The sequence below is a fragment of the Drosophila albomicans genome, chromosome X (assembly GCF_009650485.2).
Source record: "Drosophila albomicans strain 15112-1751.03 chromosome X, ASM965048v2, whole genome shotgun sequence".
In the NCBI taxonomy this organism is placed as follows: domain Eukaryota; kingdom Metazoa; phylum Arthropoda; class Insecta; order Diptera; family Drosophilidae; genus Drosophila; species Drosophila albomicans.
The window spans coordinates 3,762,645-3,784,431 of NC_047627.2; the positions used below are offsets into that span (position 1 = coordinate 3,762,645).

At 36.1% G+C, this 21,787-nt stretch overlaps 2 protein-coding genes across 12 annotated transcripts in view; one reads left to right on the forward strand and one right to left on the reverse strand.

Annotated features, from left to right (window-relative positions):
• Window positions 1-20,370, reverse strand: part of LOC117578082 (glutamine-dependent NAD(+) synthetase) — a 30,425-nt gene extending 10,055 nt beyond the window's left edge. Inside the window, exons 1-2 of the mRNA XM_034263242.2 lie at window positions 20,212-20,370; window positions 5,592-5,740 (exon numbers count right to left, since the gene is read on the reverse strand). The gene's annotated coding sequence lies outside the window, so the exon portion shown is untranslated. The remainder of the gene's footprint in view (window positions 1-5,591; window positions 5,741-20,211) is intronic.
• On the forward strand, window positions 781-19,062 carry LOC117578080 (cytosolic carboxypeptidase Nna1). 11 transcript variants are annotated; one of them, XR_007955676.1, is made up of 18 exons: window positions 4,755-5,157; window positions 9,209-9,390; window positions 9,456-9,608; window positions 9,781-10,627; window positions 11,106-11,799; window positions 11,912-12,041; window positions 12,108-12,245; window positions 12,316-12,596; window positions 12,664-12,823; window positions 12,890-13,048; window positions 13,117-13,282; window positions 14,369-14,486; window positions 14,979-15,114; window positions 15,330-15,824; window positions 16,066-16,595; window positions 16,861-17,229; window positions 17,879-18,741; window positions 18,808-19,061. XR_007955676.1 is itself a non-coding variant. In XM_052008439.1 (17 exons), exons 1-17 carry the CDS (start codon window positions 973-975, stop codon window positions 18,612-18,614), a joined length of 5,376 nt encoding a protein of 1,791 aa, XP_051864399.1. In that variant the 5' UTR covers window positions 781-972; the 3' UTR covers window positions 18,615-19,061. The 11 variants fall into 11 exon arrangements, 10 of the variants coding, with proteins under 10 accessions (XP_051864399.1, XP_051864398.1, XP_051864400.1 ...); XM_052008439.1 differs by lacking the exon at window positions 4,755-5,157 and adding an exon at window positions 781-1,054 and having other exon boundaries at window positions 17,879-19,061; XM_052008438.1 differs by having other exon boundaries at window positions 17,879-19,062.
• Window positions 20,371-21,787: the final 1,417 nt, after the last annotated feature.

Consider the following 21,787-nt stretch of genomic DNA (forward strand, 5'->3'; position numbering starts at 1 on the left):
TGCGGTAAATTAATGTAAAATTCTGCCACTATTAAATTGATTGCGGCCACTTATTGAAGAGTTTTAGTTTTAGAGTTACAATGCTGTTTAAACTGAGCCGAAGACTCTCTGACACCAATATGTTTATTCGCCATTGCCGTTGCTATTGTTATTGTTTTTTGTTGCTGCTACTTTTGGTTGTTGGCCGTTGGCTGTTGTCGCTTGTGCAGTAGTTATCGACCAAACAAATGGAATCGGTTTAGCAGTTGGCCTGCTGACGTAGTCGATATCTATAAATAGACTTTCACAATTATTTCAGTCGTCAAAGACGCGAAAAAGACTGCGGACTATGAAACAATATGTATCAAATACGGTAAATAGTTCTCTTCAGCTCTTACTCCAAAATTCTTTTACGAAATTTCTGTCGAGGGGCGTCTTTAGATATTCCAAAAATATATCTTTAAGTTACATGGATATGTTTAATGTTCTGTACATTGTAATCATCTTTTAATAAAGAAATATTTGAAATATCGTAATGTCTAAGACGTTTCGTTTATCTAATTTACAAGAATAGGACACTTTAAAAGGATTACAAGTTGAAATATTTATAAAACAAGGACTATCAAGGGACATTATAATTAGATACAATATGGTTTCAACTAAAATCAAATAAACTTGCTTTAAATAAGAGCCGAAAATTCGAAATCAACATCAAAGTGTGTTGGGGAACAATTGACAAATTTATTTTTTGAACAGAATTCAGAATTCAGAGCAGGCCAAGAGATTATCTGTTGTCAACACACATACACAGGCAGAATACAAGTTTGATATGAACACGAGAAAATACGTTTGAAAACAAAAAAACCAACACGAATTTAAAAATTGTTCAGCTAATCGTAACCATAAATTTTTACTCGTACAGAATTCGATAGAAGCAAACATTTGTGCGGCGAGGAGAGCGTCGTGGATTCTGGGCAGGATCAGCGGAACAACATGCAGAAGTGCGCCAAGGACAATTGGGCGGCGAGGGCGGCACATGAAAACATTGAATCACAATATCAAAAGCAGTGCGATGGTAAGTTCCAATTTATTTATTAAATATTTACGCTAGTTGAATTATGACCGAAGCGAGAGCGCAGAGTTCATGAAAATCAAATTCGCAACATTTTAAATTTATTCAAGCGTGTCCTAAATTAGAAATTATTTTAATACGTTTTACAATGTGCAACAGTTTGTGAATGCATTTGACCAAACAAATTCTTAAATTGTTTTTGATAAGAGATTGCGACATCGAGATCTTCTCACCCTATTTGTAAGCAAACAAAACTTTCGCAAACATTTTTAAACTTGTATTTAAAGCACCAACAAATGCGAAGACCAGAAAGAAAGTTACAGTCGTAAGCAGAATACAAAACACTTATTTAACCAACCGTGTGAATGTTGAATAACAATTAAAAATATCCAAGTCAATCAATTATATAAACAGTACAGCGAAGTGTACCATAAATAGTATCCAAAAGTACAAAGGGTATTTCCCCTTACAATGGCTGCCAGCAGAAAATGACTAAGCACATGGTGTTTGGTATTTTTGTACCCGCCACCCATACCATAGGATGGTATTATAACTTTGTGGGTCTATGAAATGTATGTAACAGGCAAATGGAGGTATCTCCGACCCCATGAAGTGTATACGTATATTCTTGATCAACAGTCGTGACAATATAGATTTGTCTGAATTTTAGAACAGAAAATAATTTCTATATTTGATTGATTGAGAATTTGATTGCGATCGAAATACTTGAAATACTTCTGTGTGACAATCTGACCTCTTTGGTATATTTCGAATGTATTGTACCTCAACGATATATCAAATATTATATTCGGTATAATTTAGTATTTATATATATTTTTGATTCAAAATACGTATACTTTTTATTCAAAATGGTATTTTACAGTCGACTGTAGCCCTCCTTATTGTTTTTAACAAAGCAAATCTGTGTTTCACCGCATTCTAGGGTAGTTTATTTAAGCATCGCTCAATAAATATTTTTGATAACTAAGAACACAGAATTTATGTAGTTTACTGTACATATTCGACTTATACAGTATATCGGAAATAATTAAATCTATGCAAACTTTTAAAAAGCTTTAAGCAAATTACTAATATTGGTAGTGTATCGCAGAAACTCGAAACTTACTTGGAATTATTTCATTTATATTCATGTCCATTATTTGTAAATACTAATTTCAAAGCACAGACATTGTCAAACTTATACTCGACATTTGTAGTTAAAAAAAAATATTTTTTTTTGTTACTTTTCTTTTTTTATTATTTCTTCAGTATAACACACTGACACGTTGTTCCTCGTTTATTTGGCTGAAAATAAAAAACTGAACTGGTTTTGATGGCATAGCTGCAAGATTTGTAATGTAGATGAAGCAGAGAGTATTGGTTGCGATCATCATTAAATATTATTTATCATTAAGTATTAACTATTACTTTGCTGCACTTGTTGCCACATAGTTTCTTCTTTTGTTCATGATTTCATTCATAGCATCTGATCTGAAATTCTTTAAAAGTGCAGTATGTGAACTGCATCTCTAATAAGTTGTGTACATTTTAGTTTTGTGACAACTACAGTCAATTTCTCAAAAGATATTTTTAAATTTTTGATGTATCCTTGCATATGTAATCTTATACATATATATATCTGGCCTATCCATTTTTACATTCATGAAGAAGACTTTTTAGGCTTGTGTCAAAAAGGTTTTTTTTTTGAGAATCAAAAAAAAAGTACCATAAATGTGCTTTTTTTAATGTTATATAAGAGCAAAAATACCTATACATATTTAAAATAATTTAAGAAATCGAATTACCATTAAATAAACAAACGAAATTACCCATTAGCTTTAAACTCAGCTTGGAACGAACTTTGCGAATTGAAACTTGTAAGACAAATTCGAACAGGTATTTTATAGTCAGCACTTCACTGCAGCAATCTTTTTTGTAAGAAGATTATTGGCATCACTGCTACAAGCAGCTATCGACCAGAGTGCTGACTTGGTCTCTCTATACGCTCGGGAATCGCCTCTGATCCGAAAAGCGACTTCAATGTGGGACGATGTTGCCAATTTGGTACTTCATGGAACCCCATTGCAGTAACCATGGACAGATGTGAGCAATAAATTGTCGCGCGACTCATAAAATGAGTTTAAAAATAAAATCGTGACATTTCTTAAATGAAAACATTTTGCTTAAATGTTTTGAAAAGCAATTGTCAAAAATCCCAAGGGATTTGCAGAGCATTGTTGACGGCAATGAGCTACAATTCATATTCTGTCTTGAGAAGATGCTATAAATTAGATGATGATGATCAGAAAATAAAAATCGCATTCATGGTGATAGAGTTCAACGCCACATTTGATTACAAATTAAATACAAATTTCCTTTTTTAGTATTACTTAAGATTATAGTTACAGGATATTTCGTATTCGAGTGTCTTGGCTAAACCGTTTCGACATGCATTGCGCTTCAAATTTTCAAATGTAGAGAATTCAATAACAAATAGACGGCAATCACTGTAGGCAATAATAGCTCGACCATCGATTTCTTAAATATCTTAAATTGCTTTAGCGTTTGTCGTCGTCGGCTGTCCGAAGCTATTTCAAAATCACAAAAATTGATTTTGCAATTCAAAATTGTTGTAAAGTGGAAATTTTCGTGTAAACCAAAAAATCTTTGAGATACTTTGTGGTCAAATTTAAGGCAAGAATTTTTCTGCATTCCCCAGAAAGGGACTAATATGAAGTCTACTATCCCGAAATGTTATTCATTAGAAGCATCAACAAATTGTAGAACAATAATAGGATATAGAATACAATGGATTCCAAAAGAGATTAGCCGAGATTATAGTATACCCGGTTGCAGCCGATGAAATTGTACTTGGTATACAAATCGTACAAATTGGCTACATTGGGCCAATTCAGTAAACAAATGTTACATATAAGAATTTTCTCTTAAACACGCTAACCTTGAGAGCCACGACAGCAGCGTGCCAAAATAGAAAATACATAAATATTGTGATCAAGATCATTGCCGCCTGCTCTTGGGTGATATAATTGCGATGCTGCTGCCTCTGCTGGGGACGATTTGCTTGCCTGCCTGCCTGCCTGGCTGACACTTTAGCTAGCAAATTGTCGCGACACCTGTTTGGTATATGTCCAAAAGCAAAAGCAGCATCGCAGCATCGAATCGAAACACGATCGCTGTTCATAGTTGTGTGGTACACCCAGAAATTGACATACATCAGAGTTTTGTTTTCTGTTTTGTTTGACAAATTAATTGATGGCATCAGATTTGTCGTACGTGGCGTCGATTTGAACCCCAATCGCGGTCGAAGGTGGCAGTGTGGAGCGGGGGGGGCGTGGGGCGCCATCCATTATTTGTACAACGTAGTTTATGGCAAAGCGATTACCAACCAAGGTATCCAAGGCTGGTTGGCTGCTTGGTTGGTAGTGCATATACTTATTTTGGGTTTTTTTTTTGTTTTTTGTGTTTCACATTTAGAGCGTAAATCAAACTACAGACTCGAGTAGAGTAGGTCTACCTTGTACTTCGTCTTGGAACTGAGAACAGAGAACAGAACAGAGAATAGTAGGCAACGATAGCGACTAGCTTGTCTTTGTTTGTTTGTTTATTTGTTTATAACAGTTGCCGATTTTAGTGTGCGACCTCAATGGCTCAGAACGACGACAAACGACTCAGTTCGATTTTGCACAACGCGACGAAATGCCGCATAAAACGCCGCTAGTAGACGGACGAGTATAAGAGTGGAATGTAAATGAACCTACTACAAGAGTAGACGGGATTTTTTTTCTTTTGTCTTTCGTCTTTGTATCGTATCATCTGCAATCTGCAACCTGCAACCTGCAACTGCAACTACAACTGCAATGGATTTTTTGAATGTGGCCACAAATAATGATCAGAAGTTGACAAGAAGTTAATACAATTATTGTGTTCAATGCTTGGAAGTTTTTTTCCCCTTTTTTTTTGTTGTGCATAAAATAACCACTAACGAGTAATATTCATGATGGATATGAACGGATTCAGCGGCGGTCGTGTTCAATACTTGCAGGCTCAACTGTTTCCAGTTTGCACACTAACAGCATCCAATGGAGGTAATATTCAATCAAAAGTTTTCAATGTTACCAGCTTTCTTTGTTTTACACGACATTTGATTCAAGGTTGCTCTTAAGTTCATCCTCTCACTAGCTATAAGTTGTGTATATATTTTGATATTCCGTTCATTAACTGTGCATGTGAAACTTGACTAGAAAAGGTTGAGAAAATTTAAAATTGGTTCTAGATTTTACAAGATAATTCGACCAGGCCAACAAAATAATCTTAGTTTATCTTTGAGACAGCAACATATAGGAAGCGAAACTATGATAATATAATATTATTTATATTAATATATTCTTTTGAGGGAATATAAAATAACCACACAATATGAAACATGAAAATAATTAGTTTGGTTTCCGTCCATTCCCAAATATTCTAAGAAATACTTATTATTTATACTTCCAAGAAAAACTAATCAACTAATACTCACATTGCTTAATTTCTAAATTGTTCAAGTTGATTGTGTTAAGGGCACCACGGTAGTTTTGTTGTTGTTGTTGCTATCTGAGATTCATACCAAATCGTAGTTGTTCCAAAATGTAGCTCTAGCTAGCAATGATTTGCTCCACCAAAATCGATCTGGAAAAGAAGGTAAATATGTGGAGAACATTTAGTAGATTGGCATTTGTGTAGTTGTTGTTGTTGTTGTTGTTAGTGTTGTTGCTGTTGCTGTTGAGTGAAGGAATGCTTTACTCATTGCAAAATGTTGTTGCTGTCGCGCTGTTATGACAACAATCCAAACAAAATTAACACACTATCTTATTGGGGTGAATTGTTTTCTGAGGCAATTAGGCATTGGCAATATTGGTAAGCCGACCCAACTAGGTTTTAATTTCTACCTGTTCAATTCGAATTAATGTGTGTTCAATAAACCTACATAGTTGGGAAATAAACAACTTTATGTCCACAACGATTTGTCGAAAGCTTGTCCAACAAAATATTGATTGCTGATGACGAACTTTCTCTTGTTGATATGATAGATATAGCACAAAATAAATGCAATAGTAAGCAATAATAATATCAAAGGTTGATCACTTTCAAGATTGTTAAATTGAATTACATTAGATCATTGAATTATTACATTTCTCATCCACATTTCAATGACTGGCTGCATTTCAAGAATCTTTCATAATATAAGTTGTGTGCAATTCACGGACTCTTTAGCACAATTCGCATAATTTGAAAAGGAGAACAGCTAATAAAACATCAACGTCTTAGATTCAATGAAAAATGTTTTAGAAGCACGAAATGAACATATATAAATTAATTGCAGCAAAATAATTATAGCACGAATATTGTTGGCATATGAGTGATGTCTCTCTGCTGTACAGCCAAAGTTTTATTTCTATTGGTTGCAATTTCACAGGAGGAGGAAAATGCGCCGTATTGGCACCTTTAAGTTTACCTTGTTACCAACAACATACATACATACACAATTACATACATATGTATGTACGTATGTACGTACGGAGGCGATGTGAATGAACCCAAAATGTGGCTATATATGAACATCCATAAAAATGTACATGTTCATAAATATGTATGTAGCATGCACGCAGCAGTCATACACACATACATATATGTATGTATGTATGTACCTGAATACATTTCTGACAGTACGTACATACATATATGTATGTATGTATGCATATGTATAATAAATATTTATCAATATAACCCGAAGCAAGCACACATCATGCGAACATTGCTCTGGGTGGAAAGTGACATATATGTACATATATATTTATGTACATATATGTATGTACATACACATTTTTACGAATGCAAAAATACTCATATCTTACACACATGTACGTCCATAAAATGTGTCAAAGTGCATATTAAAACAAACAATGTAGCTACATACACGCTACATTAAATACGAAATTATTATACATTAATATTTCTGTCGAATTTGAGAATAACAATTTAACATACATATCGGATGTTTGGTATTTATTTGGTATTTGGTACCTACATATATTCAAAAAATAAGGAAGTAGAGTATCATAATATCCTTTGCCTTAATTGTACATTAGCTACGAAAATATTGTACATTGATATTCCCGACTGAATCCGATTTTTAAACCCAAGTCTTAACTGTTTAAAGAAGTTTGGTATTTATTTGGTATAGGTAATTTATACATATTTATGTATATCAAAAAGAAAAGAAATAAAAAGTAACAGAATATCGCTCGTCTTAAATGCACATTTGCTACGAAATTATTGTGAATTAATATATCTGGCGAATTTTAGAAGTCTAGTCTTAAAATGCATATCGGATGTTCATTGTTCAGAGAAGTTTGATATGTATGATGATGGTAAATAGTATTAATATCCAAAAGAAAGGAAATAAAGTATCGTAATATCGCCCGACTTGAACTATTTTGATTGATTTTAGAGACATTGATTAATGAAACTATTCACGCATCATTCATTATTTGAATTACTCTTCCACATGTACATTTGATGTACGTACGATCGTCTGTATATATGTATGTGTGTTTTTCGCTTGTTTCGAACAGATATTTCAATAGATTCTCTGGCATCAATGTGTTTGTTTATGTTTAATTGCCAAAAGCTGCCATCGACTGCTCCGAGGCAAGGAGAAAGGAAAGCTCGCAAAATTGTCGAATCGAATCGAATCGAATGCTTCTTACCGGTGCAAGTGCAAAAATGAAAGCTTCGCTGCTGCTGCTGCTTCTGTTATTATATTGCTCTGTGGCAGCGGCTCTCCTCATCGACAATAAATAATATTCACTGCTACTTGATGGCGTTGCTTCTCATTTTGCTTCTTCTTTAGCCCCGTTGGCCACTGTGGGGGCAATGAGGAGGAGAAAACGCCATTTGGCAAGGGGTTGAGGGGAGATGATAGCTACAATTGTACATATTGACGACGAGAGGCTAGCTGCTGCTGCCTCGAATGAAACATTCAACATATTCAAACAATTCTCTGTTTTAGTCAACAGCAAACAGCGAACAACCAGCAACCAGCAAGCAGCAACGTCGCACCATCTCGACGACAGCAATTAGTAAAAAATTATTTCTCGAGAATTGGGCCTCACAAAGTATTTAGTTTTTTTTCGCATTTTTATGCTTTCTTTTTCAAATCGTCAAATAAGTTTGTGTATAAACACACATTTCGAACATACCGTTGACACTTTTAGCGCGTTCGGTTTGTGCAATTCGAAAAGTGCACTTTGCATGTGCTGTTAACAGGTGAAAATACGGAAAATCAAATAAACAAAACCAATACATTGGAGTCTTTGCTGGTAAGACAACTATTGGTAACACTGAACAGTGTTCAAATTAGCTCATCACATAAATATGTTAATGTCGATGAGACGTGTTAATATGATAACAAAGGCAATATAAAAAACAATACGTCTGTAGCAAACAAAGTGAATATATGAAAAGTGTAAATTAATTATATCTATAATAACACTTTACTTCGAAAGGTCTACAACCTTTTCAGTTACAAAATTGAATGTCAACATTAATAAAAACAATTGTTAATAAACTCTGTAATCACTATCTTTCGCATTCAATTGAAATGTACATAACAAACTTTAACGGTTCGAAACAACACTAAGAATTCACAACTCGATCGTGCCGATATTTCCCATAAAACAATTGTTAAATACGTTGCCCTATGAAAATTGACCATGACAGTGCACAAATCTCGTATACGCATTGAGAAGAATTTCCCCATGTGAAAGAAATTTCCCACCTGTTTTATATAAAATAACTTTAACTTTGTCTTTTCAATAATTCAATCTTGTTGCGAAACAAACTAATTTACTATTGAATCGATCTCTACGTACCAAAGATGTGAATTTAAAGTTGCCTTTTCAACAATCTGTTAAATGTAAATAATCCGAGTATTAATCAAAGCAAGTTTTAGTATTTACACATCGAAACACAATCACGTTTTGTACAGTGCTAATTAGGATAAAAATTGAGCTTGAAAGCAATATAACTTTGCACTTAGTTTTTATTTCGAGTTTACTCATTAGAAATGTTGTTAATTTATTAAATGCCTTATAGCTGGCTTCCTTGGAAATTTTCTATCGAAAGGTCTGAAGACTAATCAATTAGTTCTTAACACTGATGAAAAGACATTGAGACCTATTGCACGACTGAAAGAACCGCGCGATCTTTTCGCACTGCCGAAGGACAAGGACAATGATTGCTCACAGCAGGCCCCCAGATGGCCGATAGAATGTCAGGTGAGTAAACATCAAGTGCATTAATATAATTTGTTAAACTGTTGGACTGTTTCCTGGCCCCCCAGGTCATTGAGGAGCGAGTTGTACACATTCCCTATGTTCCGCCCCAAGCAGAACCACTTAATGTGCCAACAGGCAATGAGCTGAAGCCGCGTCCTGTAGGAGAGGAAAATGGTATTATTGTGTTCACTTATTGTCCTATAAGTGCCGTCAACTATGTGAGTAGTTCATATGCCATCTGCCATATCTTTGTACATTTTTGCCAGCATGCACCGTCGGCACAAATTAATTTGACATTTTGGGTTGGGCCAGAGATGGTTTGTTATACATACTCATAGTAGGGACATGCTCTCCTTTAATTGTTTAAATGACTTTCAACAATCGAAACAGGAAAACTCAAATGTCAAATCCAAAGCTGAGGATAAGTCTAGCGAAGATTCCGATGATTCTTCAGACTCGAGAAACGATTTCACACCACTCAGTCGACGAATGACGATGCGAAATACAAAGGGTCAATTGAATAGCATATCGAAGATATTGAATAGCGTCGACGATCGCTCGACGAGCAACTCGCAAGATGAAGAAGACGATGACGGCGACACAAGTGGCGAGGGCAAAGAGACAAGACAAGTAGGCGAGCAAACAACTCTCAACTGTCCTTCCAATCTCAGTGAAAGCAAGAAAAAATGCTTTGGCACAAATACTGCCCCCCAAGAATCCAGCGATATCGAAGATATTTGGACTAGCAATAGTACTGAATACAAGCCGGCTTCCCCTTATTACGTGCTCAGTGAGTTTGGCAAAAAAGTGCCCAAGACGATGATCATCGACAAGATCATCGAGAATGATCAGCCGCAGACCCAACACCAGCAGCAGCAGCAGCCTCCACCAACCACTTGCAACTCAACATCAAGCAAGGTACAGAATAACAGATATGCTGTGACACCTTTTCGAATCCCTAAATCAAACATATCGCGTTTGGAAGCTGCTTTCCAAATCCCCTCCCGCTTAACCACCAGCGACAAATCCCTATCAAATCCAAGCAAGAAATGCAATGCTGCCATCGATGGTGAAGCAGAGCATAATCATAATGTTCTCGATGATATATTGATGAGCGATAGCGAATGCTCATCTGGTCGTCTGGCCGGTGGTGCTGACAAACTTCCCAGCACCAGTTCAAGCTCTGTATCTGAGACGGATACTCTAGTGGGAGATGAAACCGAGAGCGTCCTACCATGTAAGATAGCCGATGAAAGATCACACTCTAAAGTACAGACCAACACCAAGGCATTTATGTATTTTATGCCAAGATAGATATGTTAGACTAAACTTTTCTTAGCATAGGCACAAAACACAGAATTAGTATTCTGGAAAGAAAAACTTCGAAACAACGATTTTCCTTTTGATTTTAAAGTGTTTAAAGAGAATTCTTGAATTTTCCTTAATTCGAACTTTTTTTTAAATATTTACAATTTACCAAGACTTTAGAGCATACAATGCTGTTCCTTTTAGCAAGCAAACTTTAAGATAAATAGTTATTTGATGGATAGATATCAGTATATAATACTGTAGATTTTGTACATTTATGAATATAAATGAAATGAATATTAATATTTTTGAAATAGAAACTGTATATTTGAACATACTTATGTATAACACGTACATATATTTAATGTGTCTATATCGACGAATACTTAAACTGAAATTGCCCTCAGCTTCTGAAAACAAAATGCCTGAAGCAACAGGACAACTGGCTCAATCCTCATCGCCCAAACAAACGGTGAGCATGGCGGCAGCAGTTGCAGCTGTTGCAAGAGGGCGACGACGCGGATTTGAGCCTGTAACGTGTTCGTCAGATATTTTGGGGTTATCGCATTTAAGTACAAAAAGCATCAATACTAGCAGCACCTTTGTTGAACTAAGCAACGACAAGTCGCCGCCGCCCAGTCCAGATATCGATAGTACTAATGAAACCACATCATCGTTTCAATCTCAACCCATTTCCAATGATATTCCCCAAATGCAGTTTAGTCGCTCAGCCGTGGGTGGTGCCAAATTTGTGACCAACTGCCATCCAATGAACGCCGAGGAGTACGATAGTCTGGAGTTTGAGTCACGCTTTGAGTCCGGCAACTTAGCTAAAGCAGTGCAGATCACGCCCACCTACTATGAACTATATTTACGGCCCGATCTCTATACGAGCCGATCCAAACAGTGGTTCTATTTTCGCGTTAGACGCACGCATCGCAACATGTTGTATCGCTTTTCCATTGTGAATCTGGTCAAGTCGGATAGTCTTTACAATGATGGCATGCGACCCGTCATGTACTCAACGCTGGGTGCTAAAGAGAAGAGCGAAGGATGGCGTCGATGTGGCAATAACATTTCATACTATCGCAATGACGATGAGTAAGTATTTACATACGGTTGGAGTTGGCAAACTATCGATTAAACCAAAAAAAACATCGATAGTTTTCCACTTCCATCAACAATTAATAACGACTTCAATATTCATTCGTAGAAGCAATAACACTAATGAGGAGGATGAGGACAATTCAAGCTACACATTGACATTCACCATCGAGTTTGAGCACGATGATGACACCGTGTATTTTGCCCACAGTTATCCTTACACCTACAGCGATCTACAAGTATGTTCAGAACACTAAAAAAACCTAAAATATAATCACATTCAATTTGTACTATCTCGTTAATAGGACTATCTAATGGAGATACAGCGACATCCGGTAAAATCCAAATTTTGTAAGCTCCGGCTTCTTTGTCGCACACTAGCTGGCAATAATGTATATTATCTCACCGTCACGGCACCATCCAATAATGAGGATATAATGCGCGTAAGTAAAATTATCATTATCTGCTCTCCTTTTGGAATAATTGTTTACTAAAAAAACATTCCATTGACAGCGCAAGAAATCAATAGTGGTGTCGGCTCGTGTTCATCCCAGTGAGACGCCATCGTCCTGGATGATGAAGGGTTTGATGGACTTTATAACTGGCGACACAACGGTTGCCAAACGCTTGCGTCATAAATTTATTTTCAAACTGGTGCCGATGTTGAACCCTGATGGTGTTATTGTGGGAAACACTCGAAATTCGCTAACTGGTAAAGACTTGAATCGTCAGTATCGAACTGTTATTCGAGAGACATATCCATCGATTTGGTATACAAAAGCCATGATTAGAAGGTAATTTTTTTGTAATGTATTTGTTTAAGATTTTACTTGATCACACATCTTCCATCTACGTTTTCAGACTGATTGAAGAATGCGGAGTTGCCATGTATTGTGATATGCACGCCCATTCACGCAAGCACAATATATTTATATATGGCTGTGAAAATAAACGCAATCCGGAGAAGAGACTTACCGAGCAGGTCTTTCCCTTGATGCTGCACAAAAACAGCGCTGATCGGGTGGGCTTAAGATCTTTAGCTAACTTTTTTTTTGTTATCGTTTAATGTTTTTGTGTTGTTCGACAGTTTTCGTTTGAAAGTTGCAAATTTAAAATTCAGCGAAGTAAAGAAGGCACTGGACGCATTGTTGTCTGGATGCTTGGCATTACAAACAGCTATACAATCGAGGCTTCTTTTGGCGGTTCCTCGCTGGGCTCGCGAAAAGGAACTCATTTTAACACACAGGTATGCGATACCGTATGCGATAGTACATCGATAGTTACAAATTCGTTTTATTTTTTTTTTTTTGACAGGATTATGAGCACATGGGCCGTGCATTTTGTGAGACTTTATTGGACTATTGTGATGAAAATCCGAACAAAGTAAAGCGACATGCTAAATTATTTAAGCAAATTAAAAAGATAAGAAAACGCGAGAAACGCGAGCAGAAAGCATTGAAATTACAAAAAATGGCTGATCAGGGATGTATTCTAAGCGACAACAAGATCAAAGTGAAACGTTCTGTGGAGAAAAGTGTCTCCTAGGAAACGATTTCCATTCTCGTTACACTGAACATATCGCCAGCTAACCGCTTTTTGTTGTAAATTTAGAAATGTTGTGTTTTAGTGTTGCCAAAACATCGATTTTTGCGATGCTTCAAACAAACAAACCCTCGATAGTTTCGATATATCGCTTTCCTTGTTCGAATTCTGCTAAACCGTTTGTTTAAGCGGCACCTTTTAATTATTAGTAAATATTGTTCATACTAATTTTGGTTGGCCCGCTCTAAATATTATTTATAGCTAAAGTACAGTTTAGCAGTATTGATGGTGCCAACAAAAAAAAATAAGAATCTCACTCGTCTATTTTTACTATATCAGAAGTGTGTTTGGACTTTTATATTTAGCTAATCTATATTGTTGACTATATTCCTGACACAACCATATCTTGAAGATTGAATGTGCGTTTAGCATTGGCTTCAGGTTATATATAATCCAATCCTATGTCAAATATTAACGAAAACAAATGTTGCCAAATATTGAATTTGAATGCTGTCTATCGTTCATCGCAGTTTTTCTAATTTTTTTTCAAAATACTAGAGTTACCAATTAACACTTTATGTATCAAACTCGAAACATATCTCTATAAATATATATTTATATTTCTATCTATATATATATATGTAGATATATGTACAAACGTATACATATATTTAAGTATAAAACTATTGTATGTTTAGAGTAAGCATCTACAGCACAGCATCGAAACGCACATTCATAATTCATTTGCTCACAATTGTTTTTTTTTATTTTATTTTAATTGCCTAAGTACGATTTTTGTAGTTTGCCGTGTACTGTAAAATAAAATTCTCGTCTAAAAAACAATTGATGTAGTTAGAGATTATTATTCATAGTATTATTTTTTTATGTTTTCAGACAGCTTTGCCAACCACAACAATTTTATTAATGTGTATTCATATAATTTGTTTTTATTTTATTTTTTCTTTTAATTTTTTTGGAAACTCTGTATTTTTTTCACTAATCCTAATGAATTAACATTTACAATAGATTTTAAATTTACTCAAACAACAGGAAAGACTACGCTCCAAAATAATTGAAAGACTGATGCGCGAAGGCTCAAGTGCCGATGAACCGTTAAATATTCCATTATCGGATTACTCCAGGTAAGTATTTCAGATTATGTATAACACTTGTAAGATTTTAGTGCACAGCTTGATACAAGTTCTATACGTTTAGTATACTGTAATGTAATGAAATGTCAGGTAAAACGGATCTAAGGAGATAATTAAAACTCAAAACAAGTTTAAATCTACAGACAAGTGTGCTCGACTGCGATATACACCCTTAAAACATACCAAATTAATTGACCGAATAAATATTAAAATATACCTATGACTATATATTTGGTATATTGATATACTATTTCGTATAAGATATACCACTCAACACGGATCGAGTTTATTTACCAAATTAATAGACCAAACAAATATAAAAAATGTATAAATGGCTATATATTTGATATATTGATATACTATATTTTTTACATTATACCATAGAGTATAAAATATACCATCTTGTCAATCAAAACATCTAAGACTTGACTTATATCGAATTATCACAAATTTGTAATAACACATCTTCTGTTTATAATTTAGTGACGAGGGCAACTGCAGTTCCAGTTCCGACAATGAAGGCAAGCATTCAATAGCTGCTTCAGACCTGGAAGGTCCTTGTTGTGCACCAATCCGTGCGCCGCCCAGTTCGCCTGAGGTCATGAATGAAATTCGTAAGGTAGGTGTTTTTTTCTCGTTTGGTTCACACTTCGAGTATCCGCATTTAGAAGGTTCGGCTCAATTGCATTCCAGAGTTAGTCTGTTTCTAATTCAGGGAAGGTAAAAAATATCCTAACAAATCATGCAATTTAGTTGAGCCATCTAAATCGAGTCTATCTTAATGCACAGTCGCATATGTATGTCATCAATGCTTTCGTGCACAACCATCATTAGTTTCGTGTACGCCGAATGCATAAAGTGATGCACGTTCTGGACCAAATCTACTTTTCCCCGGTTCTCCAACGCAAATTCAAAGCACTGGCACGACTCAAGCGTCGTCGTCATAAATTGGGATGCAAGACAGCGATTAGCAACAAGCGTATGACGGGTGGTGAAGTGGCTCTAAGTTCACTCAATGAAAATGTGGGAACAAGCAATACACATGTTCAAATAACCACAATTAAGTCGACACGGCCATCGAACACAGAACTCCTCGACAGTTCAGAGAGCAATGTATCTCAGTCATCATCGGATATAGCTACGGATGTTAATAGCGATAGCAAGCAAACCAGTAAGCAGCAATCCTCTCGTAAGAAAATCAAGAAAAAGAAATTCATGCCTATCGAAAAAGGCAAATCGAAGACGATTAATCGCAAAACGCGAATCGATCGCAATTTGCGACTTTGGTTGGCAAACAGAAGAATTTTTATTTTCCGTCGTAAGAATAAGGTATTACAATTTTTTAGGGTCACACAACTTTCATCAGTTTGAATTTCGGATTTAGAAATCGACAAAAAAAACGTTAAATCGATACACTTATATTTGCTTTAAGGGTATAAATGTATGAAATTATTCCGCTACGTAAATTATAATAATACACATCCGATTTTCACATAAAGTCCTCTGGTTTATCGTGTTACATAGACATACATAATGCTCCTGGAACACTAACAATATTCATATATTTTAGAATCGACGGCAGCGAGTACGTAGCAAGCCCTTGAAGAAACGTGGCGAAGTAGCGCGCACAGCACTTGACTTGCCTACCACCGATCCGGGGTCAGATTTGCATTTCTCTACAGATGATGAGGAGCTTTCGCCAACAGGTAAAGAGGGATTCGGGGCAGTGGCGCCATTGCGTCACACATTACTTCAGAGCGAGTTGCAGCGACGCTACATCGAGGAAATCGGTGATATGGTAGTGAAGAAACCGAAAGCGGTTCATCATCATATGCCGCCTGAGTTGATCGTGACAACACCATCGAAGATAACTGGGCCCGGTGGCGTTAAGACCTTGGAAATCTATAAGTTGACGCCACGTACAGCACCTGAGCAACAAGAGGGCGTGAGTCAAGTGAAAACAGGCCATGCAATTTCTCCTGCTGCTCGACGCACTTACTCCTGGCACAATCTCAATCAGGAAAGCGGCCATGCCAGGCCAAATTTCTTTGCTCGAGAGCCCAAGCCGTCGGTGAAGATATACAGGGCGCCTCCACGACGGTGAGTAACGTTCGAAAAGAAAGAGGATATGAACCTCTCTTCATGCTATTCGAACCCGAATGCTAAAAGAAACAGTTTACTTTAGTATTTCATTATGAACCAAGAAACTTTTTACCTGCTTGTATAAATTGCCCTATTTCGAAATCGGTTAGTTCTATTTACTGTTCGATTCTTGTTTCGATTCTATTACAAATCTATTCTATGTTTGTTGCCCTGATGTTTCAAAAATACAAAACTATGCCTGACTAATTTCTCTTTATTGTAGCAATGTACCTAGCAATTTTATACCGCTTGCCCAGCAAAGAAATGGTGGCAACGCTGACGACTTGCAATTGAAGTTGTCATTGAAGAAAAAGATATGGACGGGAGCACACGGCGAGCCGGAGAACAGACCTCTCGCCTGGTACAAGGGCAATCAATGCAAAGCACATCCTCAGTTAGCTAACGTAATGGCATCAGCTGCTGCTGCCGCCACAGCGATGCGTTCCGGAGGCGGACAGGCGCAGAATGTATTTGGTGCTAGCAATAAGGAACTGATGGCATCTGCAGGAGGAACTGCAACGACTCCATTGCCGCCCGCTTATGTAGGTGCGCCACGTCGATCACGCAAAGTCGATCAAGTGGACTTATTCAAGTAAGTAAAGAGTTTAAATTCTTTAAAAATTTCTACCATTGATGAGCTTGGGCTTGTTCAGCCAGCACATGAGCATTTCGCTCAGATATTTGTCACTAAAGAAACTATCGAAAAACGATAGTAAGTACAAGCTGTCGTGATCACAACCTTGCTCTTAATAATTTATGGCGGGGGGAGTAAAGAGTGATACTATCTATGGATCGCTTCAATAGATTACTGTTTAAATTCTTTAAAAATGTGTACCATTGATGAGCTTGGGCTTGTTCAGCCAGCACATCAGCATTTCGCTCAGATATTTGTCACTACAGAAACTATCGAAAAACGATAGTAAGTACAAGCTGTCTCAATAATTTATGGGGGGGGGGGGGAGTAAAGAGTGATACTATCTATGGATCGCTTCAATAGATTACTGTTTAAATTCTTTAAAAATGTCTACCATTGATGAGCTTGGGCTTGTTCAGCCAGCACATGAGCATTTCGCTCAGATATTTGTCACTACAGAAACTATCGAAAAACGATAGTAAGTACAAGAGATGAAAGTGTGTCGTGATTACAACCTTGCTCTCAATAATTTATGGGGCTTCCCTATCTCTTTCTTCTCTGTTCATTTCCGATACTAATTCACAAAATGTAATTTACATCTTCGCAGTGCCTGCTCACAAAAGTTGCTAATGTGGCAGCAGGAACACAAGAAGTTGCAACCAATGCACGCTCGCCTCATGGGCGGCACCAGCACCAGCGTCAAGTTGGACGATTCGCATGTGCAGATGCGCACCAGCAAACCCAAAAAAGGAACAAAAACCGCCAGCGATAGTGAAGTGGTTGCGAGTACTGGGAAAGGCAAGCGCAAGTCGAGCATTATCAAGATTGCAGAGACAACGCAGCTGGTAACGCGATTTTCGCGCACACGCAACAACACTGGATGCTCTGGCGGCAACAATAACGCGGCACAGAAACAGCAAATGACTCAAATGCAACGACTGATATTCAAGGGCACCGAACAAATGAACAATGCATCTGCAGTTGGCTTGCAACAACAGTCCGCCGGGGGACGAACAGCTAGCAAATTTAAGACTGGCGGCATTGTGGTGACTGCAGTTCAACAATCGATAGTCAGCAACACCGTGGCTGGAAGTGCTGGCGGAGTATCGAGGCGGATGCGTCACGCTGGTTTGGTGCACCTCAAGAGTGGTCCAACTACCGTCGTTGATGATGATAACGCTGTGCAGTATCGCCGCAACAGCAGCTCCGTGCAGATCAACAAACCGACCACTGCCGGCGGCATATCGTTAGACACCGTCAGTCTGGTTCGCAAAGTGAAGACCAAGTTGAAGAAGCGAAAGTCGCGAACGCTTGCGAAAGCCGCTTCGGCAGCAGTTAAATGAAACAAATGAGAGCTAGTGAAGAACTTAGCATCTCATATGAAAGAAACTATCGGACCCAGACCCGGACATTCCTCAGCATCTCCTAGATCGACAGCATCATTCCCTTATCCCGCAAATTTATGTATTTGTATGTAAATTATTGTTTTTAACCAAATTTAGTCCAATTTTAATAAGTTAAGCTACTTATCCGCAGTCATAGAATAATCAAAATATTGATGGATTAGTCACAATGTGAGCATCATATATAGCATAGCAAAATTAATGGGGCCTTCAAGTGCTCCCAAAGTTTAGGCATTTTTGTATTTTGTACATACTGTGTGTGATGAATTGAATGTTCTACATGTAGAGATACATAAACACGATGAGAATATTAACCCATTTAGGCCGCTTTCAAATTTGCAATAAAAATTATAATTGTTTTGAAACGACACTTGCTATAAATTGGACAATTTTCATCTACCAGGGTAAAAGTCGAAAACTTATGATTAAAAAAATCTTAGTCGTAAAATTGTTCCATTAATCTTGGAATATAGGAAATACAATGTAATCAAACTATAATACTGAAGGTCAAACATACAGCGGATCTTAAAGGCATTTTCTCGTAATCAGATCATTCATATTAATAGCTTTATAGAAAACAAAATTATCATAGGACTTTAACATACATATGTAGAAACAAAAGCTTTTATCTTGAAAAACGAAAAGGAAAACAAATAGAACTTTTTTGTAGTTTATGTACAAAAACATTTCTCTCATTCCTCAATCCTAATAAATAAAGTTCTTTACAAAAAGAGCTCTGTAGTTTCCAAGTCATTGTACGTGACGACAGAGGACAAATCAGTTGTTTTTAAAAAAATCATTTAAAAGTCATATCATTAAATATCTACGCTTCAGATGTTTCTCGTTGAATCGGATAATAAGCCCTACATAAATGGAATAAATGGTTCCAATATTATATTTTAGCAAATTGTCAGCAGACCACAGTTTCTTTGTATGATATTAAATTTAAAAACGTAAGACAGATGTATGTTTATGTTGTTAATCCATACACATGTATTTTTCATGAATGACGTCAATGTGTATAATTCGGTCATAGTTATGTTCATTTAAACCCTAGATAAACTGCCTATATTAACTTCTTATGCGCGATTTTCATAGCATTCATATCTGAGAACTGGATTTGTATACGGACTCAATTATTAATATGACGCAGTAAATTAGCCATTTGACTAAAAAGTACATTGTGCCACTAGCCGGTCTTATTATAAATTTTCTAACCGCACACTTCATGTTTACTTTCCGATTAAGATAAGGTATAATCAAGACCGGATCTGGCAGCGATTGTGTTAACAAACATACACAGACATTGTTTTTTTTTTTTTCATCCGGTGGGATTGCAGTAACATTACTAAAAAACAAAAACCCAATATTATAATTCAGCCGTTAAATAAAAGTAGATGATCGCTCAAATACTTAAGCAATTGCCTCACAAACCAAATGATATTCGGTATTCCAATAGTTTTTGCTCTCACTGTTCATAAAAGCGCACACAACGTGTTTGGACCACAGGAACATATGATTTGAGTACATTACATACCCCTTCCTGAAACGAAGCGCTTCACATTCGATCACCGTCTATTTGTTATGCAACGTCACGTGAATTGTAACAATATGAATTACAATAATAATAATAATAATGTAATAGTTGCAAAAGTAAACAAAATGTTTCCTGAATGTGACCTCTAAGGATGACAGAATGCTCTGTTTTCATAGCTAAATGTTGCTTTTTTGTATATCGATATTTTGGCAAGCAAATAACAAATAACATATCAGTCGTGACCCGAAATCGTTAAAGCCAGTTGTCGAATAATAAAATGTATTCCAAATGTATGTGTTTACAAAAGCCAACAAATTTTAAAGAAATAAACCAAAATGTTACCGATAGTCAGCAAATAATCTGATACTGTGACCGATGCCGATAGGAGAAAATATCTTGCACCTCCAAAAAGTAATGATTACGGTTGTAAACTATTGAGCTCACATGAATTGGTATTATCTTAACAAATTAAAAAAACTAATTAAAATTTCGGTTAGTCGTAAATTGTTAAATTAAAATTAAAAGGTATTTGTTAACATCTCCTACTTCTGGTATATACAGCAAATAAATTCCAATTGATATTTGAATTTTACAACTAACTGTAGAATGATCTTCAAATCTATAACGTATAGTATATGTACACATACTTATGAATATCTATGATCGATATTAACAATTGAAAGAATTTATCGCTGTTTACCCGTCTGATCATCGTTGCAAACTTATCGATTTCGAAAACTAAAAGTGATTGCTGCTTGAATTAAATGTGAATAGAAACAAAAAGGCAAACGCAAAAATTCACATAACATTGCAAAGAACGAAATGACTTTAAGTGCAATTCCAGCACGTGCCAAATGCAAAACACACATGCTAAAAATTTAATAAATTTTCAGGAAATTTCGAAAGACACTTTTTATATTTTCGATTAAAAGTAGTATACAAACTGCAACTTATGTATGTAGTTAAGCAAAAAAAGTACAAAATATAAAAAAGAAATATGTACATTATTATGGATGTATGTACATTAAGTTTTTCACTATTATCTGGCCACTATAAATTACAAATAAAAACAAGATGCTCAACCAAAAAATTGTATCTACAAACTTGCAGATGGATGTGTTTTCTTAGCCAATATTGTCAATCATTCAAATTTTTAGACTTAATAATTTCTGTATCAAATGACTTTGGAAACTTATCAATCCACAAAATTAAGGCTCATCTACGATCTTCCATTTACAATGGTATGTAAAATCGTGCCGTGCCAAATTTTCTCAAAGTGTTCCATCAATATCTAAGAAAGGTTATTTTAATTTGATTCCCTCAACTAGGATTTCATATTATTTGGTTGATAGCTATAGAACACACTTTAACATGCAATATAATAAAGTTAAATGTAATCACAAATTAATGTGCGAATTGAAAATGTCTTATTGAATGTAAATGAAGACCGCATATTTGTGCAACACAATAAGCTATTGACAAATTTTCTGGGGCAGCATTAGAAAATACAAAATTTCTTTCATAAGAGCTAGCTTGAATTTTGAATCCAAAACTTATTTATCATTAGTGTAAATAT

Bases quoted from the DNA above. Each gene is read 5' to 3' on its own strand.
- LOC117578080 (XM_052008438.1), top strand. From the start codon at position 5,067: ATGATGGATATGAACGGATTCAGCGGCGGTCGTGTTCAATACTTGCAG. The intron at 12,246-12,315 runs GTAAGTAAAATT...TTCCATTGACAG, and splicing joins ATAATGAGGATATAATGCGC to CGCAAGAAATCAATAGTGGT. The intron at 13,049-13,116 runs GTATGCGATACC...TTTTTTTGACAG, and splicing joins GAACTCATTTTAACACACAG to GATTATGAGCACATGGGCCG.